The sequence below is a fragment of the Pteronotus mesoamericanus genome, unplaced genomic scaffold (genome assembly GCF_021234165.1).
Source record: "Pteronotus mesoamericanus isolate MK-2021 breed Mesoamerican mustached bat unplaced genomic scaffold, CSHL_Meso_final contig_702, whole genome shotgun sequence".
NCBI classification, from domain to species: domain Eukaryota; kingdom Metazoa; phylum Chordata; class Mammalia; order Chiroptera; family Mormoopidae; genus Pteronotus; species Pteronotus mesoamericanus.
In genome coordinates this window covers 1,755,378-1,768,462 of record NW_026555239.1, presented here as the reverse complement: position 1 = coordinate 1,768,462, position 13,085 = coordinate 1,755,378, and the positions used below count along the sequence as shown (strand labels likewise).

The 13,085-nt window shown below is 39.1% G+C and overlaps 1 protein-coding gene across 4 annotated transcripts in view; it reads right to left on the bottom strand.

The window, feature by feature from the left end:
• Positions 1 to 13,085, bottom strand: part of TNRC6B (trinucleotide repeat containing adaptor 6B) — a 234,991-nt gene that overhangs the window by 22,344 nt on the left and 199,562 nt on the right. For all 4 annotated transcript variants that reach the window (XM_054582413.1, XM_054582412.1, XM_054582416.1 and 1 more), the window contains 5 exons: positions 10,777 to 10,908; positions 10,481 to 10,576; positions 10,121 to 10,304; positions 3,054 to 3,191; positions 638 to 814 (listed from right to left, as the gene is read on the bottom strand). In XM_054582413.1, coding sequence (XP_054438388.1) covers positions 638 to 814; positions 3,054 to 3,191; positions 10,121 to 10,304; positions 10,481 to 10,576; positions 10,777 to 10,908 — 727 coding nt within the window. The remainder of the gene's footprint in view (positions 1 to 637; positions 815 to 3,053; positions 3,192 to 10,120; positions 10,305 to 10,480; positions 10,577 to 10,776; positions 10,909 to 13,085) is intronic.

Sequence of the window (13,085 nt, the reverse complement as noted above, 5' to 3'; positions counted from 1 at the left end):
TATATCACAAATATATCTGTACAAAACGAGGTTTTAGAAGGACATACACTAAATTAATTTTTATATTAACCACATTAAATTTTTTTCTACAATGAAAATAGGTTATTTGTATCAAAACAGAGAAAAAGAAAAAAAGTAACAAATTTGCTCATTGTATTTACTACTGCAAACCTATAACCTAACTGATAATAAATACATGCTTCAAAAATTAAACAAACCAATTCAATGGACATGTCAGAAGGACCCAGGGTACAAGGCACCCTACGATGGATGTATGCCAAGTCCCAAGCTCCAATTTCACCTTTTCATTCCCACATTTCCCTCCTCTGACTTCCTTCAGCTTATCCAAGTCCGCGCAGTATTTACCACACAGTAACGCCCCTTGTAGGCGACCAGTGTCAAAACTTTCTTCTCCTAACTGAATACTACAAAGCAGACCTTGTCTAATGAAAATTTTCTATCTTCCCACAGCATAGCACATGCCTTGTTTTCATCAGGCAATAATTACTAAATGAAGAAAAAAAAAATCAAAGTGGGTGTTTTGGTAACGTGGGTGGCAAAAACAATCTGTTCAGAACCTAAAAATAAAAATTAAAAAACAAATGATATCCCAGAAAAAACACTTGCTGGACAATACCTGGAGGCCAACTGGCATTGCTGGATTTACTTCCGATTTTATTTGTTGGTGGAGATTTGGCAGGTAACCAGCTATCACCAGCAGGACCCGTATGGCCACCCAGTGTGTCACCCGGGATTATATCAAACTGGTTGTATGGTGACCCTCCTCGGGTCTTCCCAGGGGCCACTATAGCGCCTGACAAGAGAGAGAGAAGAAATTAATTTGCACTTGGAAAGGACTCCTGTGAACAGAACCTGTCAATCTTTCATTTAGAGAAGCTCAAACACACACTATTCTGAAGCTTAGCGGTAGGAAGGGCACCACAGTAAGAGGACACACTCGAGACCCATTATGTAATTGATAAGCGGGATGATCATGAGCAATTCATCTCACCTTTCTGAGCCTTTCAGTTCCTCACTCATGCACACAGCACTGTTTTCATTCCTGAATGTTCCAAATTCCATGGTCTAACTAAACTCTCATAAACTACGAATCATACCATTGTCCCCACAGTCTGGATACTAATGACTTGAGACAATATAAATGGAGGGAAGTCCACTGCAGAGAAAAGCATCTGCAATTGCTTTAAATTCCAAAGCAATGAGATGGAATTCTTGCCTGGGGTCTTTGCCAGCACAAGACCAGCTGTGAACTCTGCAGCTCCGAGGCCCATGGCCCCACACACGAACAGCAAATCCTTTGTAACTGCTTTCCCGAGAGGATTTTAGTGGTTTTGTCAGTGCCCCCTTCATGCATCTTATATGCCATGAGGCAGGAAAGAAATTAAAAGCTTGAAATTCCCATAAACTAACAAAAAATGAGCTTTACTTTAAATAAAATTTTTGGCCTCTGTGAGATACACTTCTATCTATTTCCCAAACAAATTTTACATGCTGTATGTGTCGCTTGAGCTATTCTTAGCATCCTATTTATTGAACTGATACAATTATTTCCAAGGTAATATATTAAAATACTTGTATAAATATTGATTACAAGAATCTCTTTAGTTTGGTCTAGCAGGAGTATCATCAAAACTATCTCCATGCTCAGTTAAGAGGTCACTGATTTTCTGGAGCCTCTGAAAGAAATGCGATTCAGGAGCACATTACAGTGAAGCAGTAGGATATGGAAAGTTGAGCTCCCTTGGGGATTGCAAAGGAAATGGGGAAAATATCTGTAAGCTCTAAAAAGGCAAGTGACTACGTTACTTTCAAGATATACTCTCACATGCCACTTAGCAGTTATTGCTATGCACCTACCATGCCTTTGGGAAAGGAAGCAGTGTAAGTGCTTGAAGCTGTAAAAGTTGGGCTTGGATTATTTAGTTCACAGATAGATTTTATACTACGTACAAATTTTTCTTGATTTTGTGGCACAAAAACGATGATGTTTTGGGATATAGCAGAGAGAACTCCAAGTGGCCACTTTCGCAGCCTCAGGATGGGCACATTTTAAAGAGTGGCTTATAGCCCTGGCTGGATAGCTCAGTTCGTTGGAGCAATGTCCCGTTGACCAAGGGGTTGCAGGTTCGATTCCCAGTCAGGGCACATACCTAAGTTGTGGGTTTGTATGGGAGGCAACCAATCAATGTTTCTATCACATCAATGTTTCCCTCTCCCCTCCTCTCTTCCTCTAAATCAATAAATATCTCCTCAAGCGAGGAGTTAAAAAAAAATGGCTTATGAAGTAGCCCTGGAAGACTTCAGACTGATGGGGTTGAGGCCTTCCAGGGAGCTGCGGAAACAGGTCCACACCTATTTATACTTGGTTCTCATAGATACTGTTGGTCCAAGTGAATTACTGTCAATTGCAACAAATATTAAAACAAAAGCTGAGGGAAGATTCCCAAGACCTTTTCTTTGTCTTACAGGGAAATGGAGAAGTTCTTACAGAAAATTATAGAGATGAAGGGCTGACCTGCATTTACAATTAAAGCCTGGCATGCCCTCAGTTACTGCCCAGCAGATCCTGTAATTCATAAAGAACAAGAAAGTTTTGTGGAAAGTTCAATTCTCATGTATTGATCTATTAGTCATCTTTTGGAGATGAAAGGGTTCAAAATCAATATAATATTTGTTGTGATCCCTTGCACCTCAAAAAAAAAAAAAAAAAAAAAAAAAAGATACTGTTCTCTCAGCCAGTTCATTAGGGTTTACCCTAACGGGGCACTCAGGTTTACTTCTACTGTTCTCAATTCCATCCCACTGCCGGGTGGGAAATGTTACTCCTTGTAACTAGAACTAGCATTTTAAGTTTCTTATAATTTGAAATATACACAATTCCCCTTCATAAGTGATCGTAAGAGTTGGGGGAAAAAAGTAGAGATATGCTAGGGAAAAGCTAAATATCCGTGCTTTAAAATACTTCTACAGGACACTTAAGGTCTGCTGAGGGTCAGAAGAGCTCCACCTCATAATGCTTTGCCCGCTCTTACCATTTTTGTGCATACTGGCTTCCTGTGTGGCCACAGAGGGCAGTCCCTCCATCATGGAGGTCCACTGTTTAAAGCGAGACTCCGTTCCAGCCTCCTTCCCACCAACCATGCCATAGTCCATGCCGCCAGAGCTGAAGCCTAAAACAGAGAACCACATTTTATATCTTTCTATAAATTTCTAGTATCAGTAACCAAGAGTTCTCAGGCAGAACTCCTGAGTAGTTTCATTTATAACTTAAAGACTAATTCACAAGGAGATTTACTGAGAAACAGATATTTTGATTCATAATGCTGATCTTGGCTCTTGCTTGTTAAAAACATAATCACTGTTAAGGCATGAAAATGTGATGACTGACATGTAATTAAGATCCTCTCACTCACTTACTAATTTGGTTAACATTTGTGACAGACAAAATATTGGGGCCAGTGATCCTCCAACTGACATGGAGGTCTCCACACATCAATGTCATGTGGAACAGCAGCAGCAGCTACAAGGTTGTGGCTGTGGTAAGGGTACTGGGGGAGGAAAGTCTTTGCAGAAGAAAGGAATTTGATCTAGTACATAGGGTACGCATGCAAGTAAGTCAAGGAAACCAAGAACAAAGCTTTAACTCATGACAGTAAGTCCTATTTAAGGAATGATGAGAGTCCAATGTGACTCCAAAGCTTGGCTAACAATGGAGGAAGTGAGGAAAGTGGCAGGAGATGGGAGAGGAGTGAACAGTCATGCCATGTAGGGTCTTATAGATCAGATAAAGGAATTTGGGCCTTTTCCCCTCTAAGACAGGAGATAAAATGTTAAGCAAGTGAGAAATAACTAAGTCTGTATTTTAGAAAATGTTAAGCAAGTGAGAAATAACTAAGTCCGTATTTTAGAAAAGAGAACTGGCAATGTGAGAGTGGGGTAGATGAAGGTCAGAACGGAATCTAAGGGATCAATTTGAAAGTTTTCATGTAGTGAAGGCCCCAAAGCTTGAATAGGTAATTAGTAAGAGGTCCAGAGTTGACTCTGCCATGAGTTCCTGGGGAGCTGCAGGTGTCAGGCTTTCCGAAGAGTTTTGGTGGGTGATGTTTTCCCACCAGACAGGGCTGAATAGGTAAAAGTCAAAATGAGAGGCTCACTGATGGAGCCTCACGAGGTCCACCATTCACTCTGGATCAGAATGTACTTAGTATTTTTTTTCAAACTGACTTTCCTAAAAGCAAAATAACGGACTAAAATAAAGAAATAAAACAGGAAAGGGGAAGAACAAATAACCAGAGAGACCATTAAGAGCCACAGTAAATGCGGCAACCCAGAGCGGCGAGCAGGGCCCCCACCATGCTAATGTTCCGGTGGCCTGCAAGAGCCAAAGCCAATCTTCTCTTACCCTTGAATGTCCAGCTCTGACCAGGCCAGACTCCATGCTGAATCTATTTTAATCTCCTACCATCTGCTGAAGTCTTCTTGGCCCCTAAGTACCACTTATCCAAAGCCCACTGAGGGTCCAGGTCATGTTTCTCTCCCCTGTGCGTCTCCCAGTTGTCAAGGATAGTTTTATAAATGCATAATAAATCAAGTTCAATTCATTTCTAAAACCTTCTTAACCTATGTTTAAAATGTTGCCATAATTATAAAGAACACTTCCCTCACACAGTTTGTAACTACACTAGTCTAAGTGATTGAAGGGTGGAGAGCAGAAATCCTTGGCATAAGCTGGAAATATTTTAAATTAATCAATTTTTTTTAAAAGAGGTTTAAGGCATTTTCTTTTGTCCTGTGTAGCTGAGTTGAAATGAGACTGGAGGGCAGGAAGTCCAAAGGAACGAGGGCTTTCTCTGACATAAGCTTTAATAGCCCAAGTGTGTTGTTCCTCGGGCAAATTACAACGCTACCTCTGACAGAGAAAACGAGCCCAAGGTCTTGGATTCCAGGACATCTGAAAGCTGGCTCCAGTCACTGAGAAAGAACTTTTGGATTCTGGTGAAGATTAGAAACAATATAGAGATTAGTAAGAGGATAAGGGACCGTTCCTTACACATTAATTCTCTTTAAAGCTGCTCTAGGATTTCTTTAAAACTCAGTGAATTAAAGATATTAGAGTTCTTTTGTAACACATAAGAAAAATTGTTGTAGAAAATGTAGAAAGTGTAAAAATTGACAAGAGTTATCTTAGGAGAGGAGTCCCTCTGAATCATAGGCAAATTGGGCATTGTTCTCATTAGAAACTTGGGGATCAAATGCCACCAAAATAGGGCAGGACCATAACTAAATAACGAGGTTTGGTAAGGAAAAAAAATTAAAGGGCTGAGAGGAAGAACAGAAGATAAAACTGCCTTCAAAGGTTCATCCTACAAACCCAAAACTATAGAGGAAAAGAAATCAGTGCAAGGTTGAAAGACAGAACTCCCTGTCTTTCTCAATGTCAAGTAGCAATCGACATGACCTTAGGACCCAGAAGGCCCTCAACAAACCTGGAGGAGAGAAGGGACTCCTGAGCCCTGCGCTCTAGTGAATGCATTAACAGAAAGCAGAGAGGAGACCACCCGTGGCCTCGGGGCTGCTTCTGAGCTATCGTGCCTCTGAAGGCAGGAAAACAATGACTGTGTTATACTTGCTATTTTATTTTATTAAAACCAAACTTGCTCAGTCCACCTAGTGGCCTCTCTGTAATTCCCCAGCTTACCAACACTTTACCTCAAATCAAACAAACCATTTAGTTCAGTTTAATGAATATTTATAAAGGGCCTAATTGTGCCAAGCTCTGTGTTAGCAGCTGAGGTACAAATAGAGATAAAACATGCTCCTTCCCTTTCCAGGGACTCATTTTACCAGTATATCCCTTTTACCTGTCTTATCATTCTTACAGAAACAACTCTGCATCTTATCAGTCCTTTCTCCTGCTTCCACACACCTTAATTCATCATCTGTTAACACTACCACTAGGCTCAGTGCTTACCATCTGGAATAAACTTTCAAGTGAACTTGTCCTTAGTTGATCACTCCTTCACTCCCTTTTTCTATAGTTCTCTATTTTCTGCTATTCCTTTCTGCAGATTAAAAAACTACTGCTTTGCAATAATTGTAATACAAATAAATCATAAAAGCAACAAATTACCGAAGTTGCCCATTTCACACAACAGTTTTAATCCATGTCCACATGTACATTATATTGCCACATTCATAATCTAGGACAAATACAAATTACTCTTCTGATATTTCAATAATCTATAATATTCATAACTCTACTTTTCTCACTGGTTATGCCACACGTGTATATTATAAATTTTGTTACATTTTAACATAAAAAGATTTTATTGGAAATGCATTTTCTAGTAAGATGAGTAACTGCCAATTAGTTCAACTACTGTGAATGACAATGATTTATTACTAAAGACCAAACTCATGCTACTCTACACCTATTTTAACAAATTTTTGTAGATATAAAGCACAAATAAATCCTATATAAATAAGACTAGAAAAGGAGTCTTGTTCAAACATTTCTTAGGTCTTATAATTAAGTATATTCCACTTTCCCCAAAGTTCAATAACTTAGATACCAAAATATAACTATTAGATAGGTCATTATCACCTGACCATTTAACTAGCTATATTTTTCTACTTTGCAACAAGCTGAGAATTATAAAACCATCTATTTTACAAAAACAAGCAATTAAAAATTTGTTAAGCAAAGTCATTCAACGTTTTAATTTTGAGAAAACATACCAAAAGAGGCTTTAATTAACACTTAAGAAACTTTTACTTATTCCTGCTACTCTTTTACCCACACGTATCTTTCTTAGTTTGATAGACTCAGAGTTATGAAAATTCAGGTACTATTCATTTTGTTACATCTTTGCCATATACTCATTGAAAAGAGTTAATCTCTGTATAAGCTGTGAATATATATTCATCAAAATTTTATAGCTACAGATTTAGTTTATTCAAAAAAGGCAGCCATATCAGACTTACTTTTAGTCCAAAAATATATTTTTCAATTCAAATAAATGAGGTAATATGTAGTAAGAAAGATTATACAGAATGCATCTTCTAAGGAAGATTGTAACCAGTCAGATTACAATTAATATGATATAAAGCTAATCAAATTAACTTAGCTATTATTTAATAAGTTATTAAATACAAAGAAGTTAATAAGTCAATGTTTTTTCCTTACTCCATTTGGATTATGATACATAGCCAAATTTATATTACTTATGAAGGAGTATGATAAAAAGTGAAAAATTTCTTCAGTAACTGTATGTATGTATATATCCTGAACTCATTCTTCAGCCATTAGAATAGTCACAAATAACACCATTAATCTAACCAGACATTAAGATAAAAATTTTCTATATATTTAGTAAATAAGAAAGATACACTACATGCTGCTAAAATACTAACAGAGATTTACAGTCAACATAAAATTTACTTTCTTTTTTTAATCCTCACCTGAGGACATTCTTTCATTGCTTTTGGAATGAGGAGAAAGAAGGAAGGGAGGTAGGGAGGGTAGATGGGAGGGAGAGAGGAAGAGGAAGAGGGAAGGAGAGAGGGAGAAGGAGGGAGAGGAGGAGAGGGAGAGAGAGAGGGAGAGAAAAAAAATCATTGATGTGAGAGAGCAACATCAATTGGTTGCCTTCTCATTCGCATCCCAACCAGGGATCAAACCTGCAACCTAGGTATGTGCCCTGACCAGGAATCGAACCTGTGACCCTTCAGTCTACAGCACGATGCTCCAACAAATTGCAGGGCAATTTTACTTTTTAATAGAAGGTAGAAAATATTAAAGATGCTATAAGGAATGACTGTCACTGGAATAGATATGTCATGATTTTAGGTTTTTAACAATTTAATTGACTAACATATATCCAACCTAAAGAAAATCACATAGAAGTTTATCCATGAGCTTTACCTGATGCACTGTGAAAATGTGTTTTTAAGAGTGTCACTAACCTATATGCTCAAGCTGTTTGAGGGTGCTTCCCCCCCCCCCCAAGACGTGCTCTAGGATGAGTATTGAGAAGAGCTGAAAAGAACCGTGTGCATCTAAACACATGGAAAAACTGCTGTGGCTTCCAGATGTTCTCATTGCTTCGATATGATTGCACTCAACTTTAAGAACTATGTACTCTGACAAAAAGAGATGGATGAAACAAAGTTGCTCTGCTTTATTATCACATATTATATCTAAATTCAGAACAACTCACCACATAGCAAAATACTCAGATTCTTATGTCAAGCTTCATCCTTAACAGAAAACATGATGAAGAAGGTTAAAGACTGGAAACCCAGCCCTGGCTGGTGTGGCTCAGTGGACTAAGCCACCGGCCTGCAAACAAAAGGGTCGCTGGTTTGTTTCCCAGCCAGGGCACATGCCTGGGTTGCGGGCCAGGTCCCCAGTAGGGGGCATGTGAGAAGAAACCACACATTGATGTTTCTCTCCCTATTTCTCCCTCCCTTCTCCTCTCCTTAAAAATAAATAAATAAAATCTTAAAAAAAAAAAAAAAATAGGTGAGAAAAAGGGAGATTAAAAAAAAAAAAAAAAAAAAAAAAAAAAGACTGGAAACCCAGGAGGTAATGACACTTTCATTAGTCATTATAGGAGGCTTCCTCCTTACTTGGTACCCTGGTGTTCTACACCCTGATGAGCATGCCCTAGCAAGATATGGAACAGTCGAGAGTTTACCTTCCTTTAATGTCAAGTGGAAGAAAGGTTATATTGAATTTAAGTCAGTTCTCAGGTGGATCTTTTTTTTAAATCCTTAGCTGATATATATATAAAAATATATATATATATATTTTAATTGATTTTGGAGTGAGAGGAAGGGAAGGGGGGAGAGAGAGAGAGAGAGAGAGAGAGAGAGAGAGAGAGAGAGAGAGAGAGAGAGAAACATCAGTCAGTTGTCTCCCATAGTGCCGTGACTGGGGATCAAACCCACAACCTAGGTATGTGCCCTGACCTGGAATTGAACCTTCAATGTTTTGGTGTATGGATGATGATCCAACCGAGTCACCTGGCCAGGGCTCAGGTGGGTCATTTTTAAGAAAGAATATAGCTGATGTAAGATGAAAATCTGGAAATTAACTCCCTTAAAACTATCCAGGATCAAGGAGTCCTTGAGGTCTTTGCTCTTCTCAGAATGTGGACACCCCAGGAGGAAGTGGGCAACTCATACAACTAGAGCACGGAGAGCAGAGCCACTTGCCTGGGGTCACTTTATCACTCAAGAGCATGGATTTCAGGTCTCTACAATTCTTGTTTTTCAGTATGCACAAAGAGTATCTTCTTTACCAAAACAAAACCTAAATGTCAATGTGAGAAGAAACCTGCTGTGGTGTGTAGTACCTTTTTAATTTTTACATTTTATTTTTAAATCACTGTTGCCTCACTGATTGGATTCTGCTTACAACATGTTCCCAGTTCTGAAAGAGCTGCGATTTGCCTGCCAACAAATTCTTGATGAATGTCAAAGGTGTAACCTTACTTGTGCTAATTCTATTTAAATCAGATGAACTACAAATCAGAACAATTTTTATCAGTTTGCCTTATAATTTTAGTCCTCCATTTTTTCAAGAGAACATAATTTTATCAGTAGAGCTAAACACCTCAACTTGTACATATTTTAATGGATTATAACCTCGGGCACGTGTAGCAGTCACAGCATGTACAAACATTTACCCTGTCTTTTAAAAATTCCTAGTTCTGGGGGAGCAGACTGCCACTCAGTTGGTTAGAGCGTTGTCTCGATATACCAAGGTTGGGGGTTTGATCCCCGGTCATGGTACATACAGGAAGCAACCAATGAGTAAATAACTGGAACAACAAATCTCTCTCTCTCCCCCCACTTCCGCTCTCTACCTCTAAAATGAACTTAAAAAGTAGGTGAAGAACTGTTTGTGCTATTTACAGATTGTGTGGTAAGCTTCTGAAAACCATGGAAACTAGTGTGTTGGTAACTTAGATAAACTCACCTATAAGACAGAGACTAAGACTATCTACTTTGTATGGCTATTGTGAAAACAGGGTAATGTAGGACCAACCCCTTCCATAGACTTAAAAAATAGTTTTCATTACTAATAACTTACCAGAACCATATCCAGGTATTGGCCCTTTGGTTTGAAGGTCTGGGAGCCCCACATTCAGAGTGTTGGGTACCATGTTGTCCAGATGTGGCTTGGGCCCAACAGGATGAGACGGCGAATGCTTCATGCTGGGCTGCCTCTGCTGCTGCTGCTGCTGCTGCTGGAGTGCACTCACCATCCGAGCCAGCTGGATGGGGGGCAGTCCAGCGCAAGGATACCCAAGGGAAAATGGACACACAATAAGCCAACATCCTGAACTTCACAGGAAAAGACTGCATATGGTTTGACTCTGCTATCAAAGAGGTTAAGCGGAGATGCATTCCTCACAAAGAGCACTAGAGGGACCCTTCTAATCTCACGTACCTGCTGCTCTTGCTGCTGGCGTACAGCTTGAGAAAGCTTTCTCTGGTTCTGTAACAACTGCTGCTGTTGCTGCTGCTGCAAGAGAAGCTGACATGCCTACGGGGAAGAAAGAAAGAGGCCGTAAGTTTCCTAAGATGGATTCACTGAGGACACTGAAAGGGGTCGCTGAGCCAACTGTCCAGGAGGAAAATACCACCAAGCCCCTGGTCTATTGGGCATATTTACCCCCAGCTGAACACACATAAAATGAAGCAAATCAAGTGAAGAAACCTATAGGAGGAAAATCTGCTACTTACCAACTGAAACTGGGGAATCTGTGGAAGCTGGCTCAGCATGGCGATTTGTTGAGGAGATAACTGGGGCCCCACATTGAAAAGACCTGGATTCAGGCCACTGTTGGGAAACTGCTTGAGCATTGAGGCAGAAACCTAGCCAAAAAAAAAAAAAAAAAAAAAAAAAGGAACTGTCAGATTTCTGTGTGAAAAGAATCTTAACAGATGTAAAGCAAAAGCCAATTTTTTCCTTGAGAAATATTTATGAAATGTATTAAATGATTGGGAGAAATACACCAAAGTGCTAGCAATGATTATCGCTAAGTGGTGACATTGTACAAGTTTTAAAATTCTTTTCTTAGATTTTCCAGTCTTTCTACAGAAGGGATGATGAACTTTGCAATCAGGAAAACATCTGCAAGACCAGGAAATTTTAATGACAATGATTTTGTCTGATAAATTATTACTCAAAATGTGCCATAAGACAAAATATACCAAACTCCATAAAACTACAATAAATGCTAAAAGTACTTTGTTATATGAAAAAAACAAACAAACTTGTAAACGAGAGTTACTGGAGTTTTAAATAATGAGTTCTCATTCTAAACACAAAGAGTCACAGAAAGGCAGAGAAGGGACTAGAAGGTCAAATGGTGCAGCTAGTTCCTTCTCCATGGCTTTTGGGAGTGAGTTAGGCAAGGCGGCAGGCACCTCCAGGGATAGAGAAAGGACTCCCTCTCATACTTGGATTGCTTGTTTAAGATGTTTTATCCGACCTGGATTGTGTTGCTCTGTCCTTTCTTTCACTGAACCCAATGAATCAGCTGGTGTCAAGGACAACAAACTTAATCCCTCTTCCTTGAGTGGCAAGCAGGGTACTGGTCCAAGAGGCAGACTGCACGGGTCTGCCATTTCTCAGGTGCGCGACTCAAGGCAAGATACTGAACCTTTCTGAACTTCATTTTCCTTATCTCCAAATATGGAGTATTAATAACTTTAGTGATTGAGAATTTTATGAATTCATGTCAAATGCATAGAGACAATGATTACAGTTCTCTTGTATCTCATCTTCAGGCTAAATATGATTTTTTTTCACCTGCATTTCATTCGATTTTTCAGTACAGAGCCCAGAACAGAAAGCCATTTCCTAGCATAGTCAAGTACTGAGTTGACCTAATACTAATCCTTCTGAAAAAAGCCATACTTTTAATCAACAATGTCTAAAATCTCAGTTTCTCTGATGACTGCATTTTAACTCCCAATTCACACACTAAGCTTACTGTCAATTAAAATCTACAATATTTTAAAATGTTTTGCTTCCCTATGTAATATTTAAGTGGCTTGGTTTTAAATTTTTATTAATTTATGCTTTGATCTTAGGACTTTATTTTTATCTTTACGTGCATGGCACATAGAAGATGCTTGATAAATACCTATTAAATGAACACTATATTTTAACATATTAACAGTCACTCCATCAGCTTCTTTTCTATCCTATCATGCCACTTATTCCCAGTTTGTTTGCCCATTTGGTCGTCCATGAGACTGCTGAACTTGACAGGGCTGAGAGTAATCTACTACCAAGCGACTAAAAACTCCTTTCAGACCTGAAACTGATGTATCTGGGAAGAGTCAGTCAATCATTTATTAATCCACATAACTGTTTCAGCATTTAGTCTGTATTTTTCCATCTTGTCTAAAACAAAGAGATGGCTTGTCAAATGGCTCGTCAAAGCGGAGATACAACTATATCATTCTTATAATCCAAGATTATTTTTACCAGTCAATGAAGGAACTGAGTTAACTCAGAACTTGGTAGAAAGTTATGATTTTTGATTTCTATTCACAAGTGCTCAAAATTAATCTTTTTGATAATCTAGTTCAGAATCTTGCCTAAAACTGGCACAAGGTTCATCAGTCTTTAAGCAACTTTCCTTATTCTTTCAAAAATTGTTTTTAAAATTTCCCCATTCTCCTCATCTCCTTGTAGGGCAGGGGGGGCCTTTCCCCTTTCTGACCGGAGGCCCGGCAGAGGCGCACCCACCACTGTCACAGTCGCAGCACCAAGCCTCTTTCCTCCTTTTTGGGAGCGAGCCTACGGGGGAACTGCCCTGTTCCAGTGACTGGGGGTACACCTGCAACTCAGTATTATGAAGCTCACATTCTCCAGTATCGGCTTTCTCAGTAGTAAGGGGGGTATTTTGGCCCCCATGAACCTTCCTCTTTTGTCTGAAAAATTTAGGATTTGGGTGGCAAAGAAGGGTCGTGTCCCTCATGCTGGTCTATCAATTCTATCATTTTGGAAAGTCTTTTGGTTTAAAGCAATAGTTTTC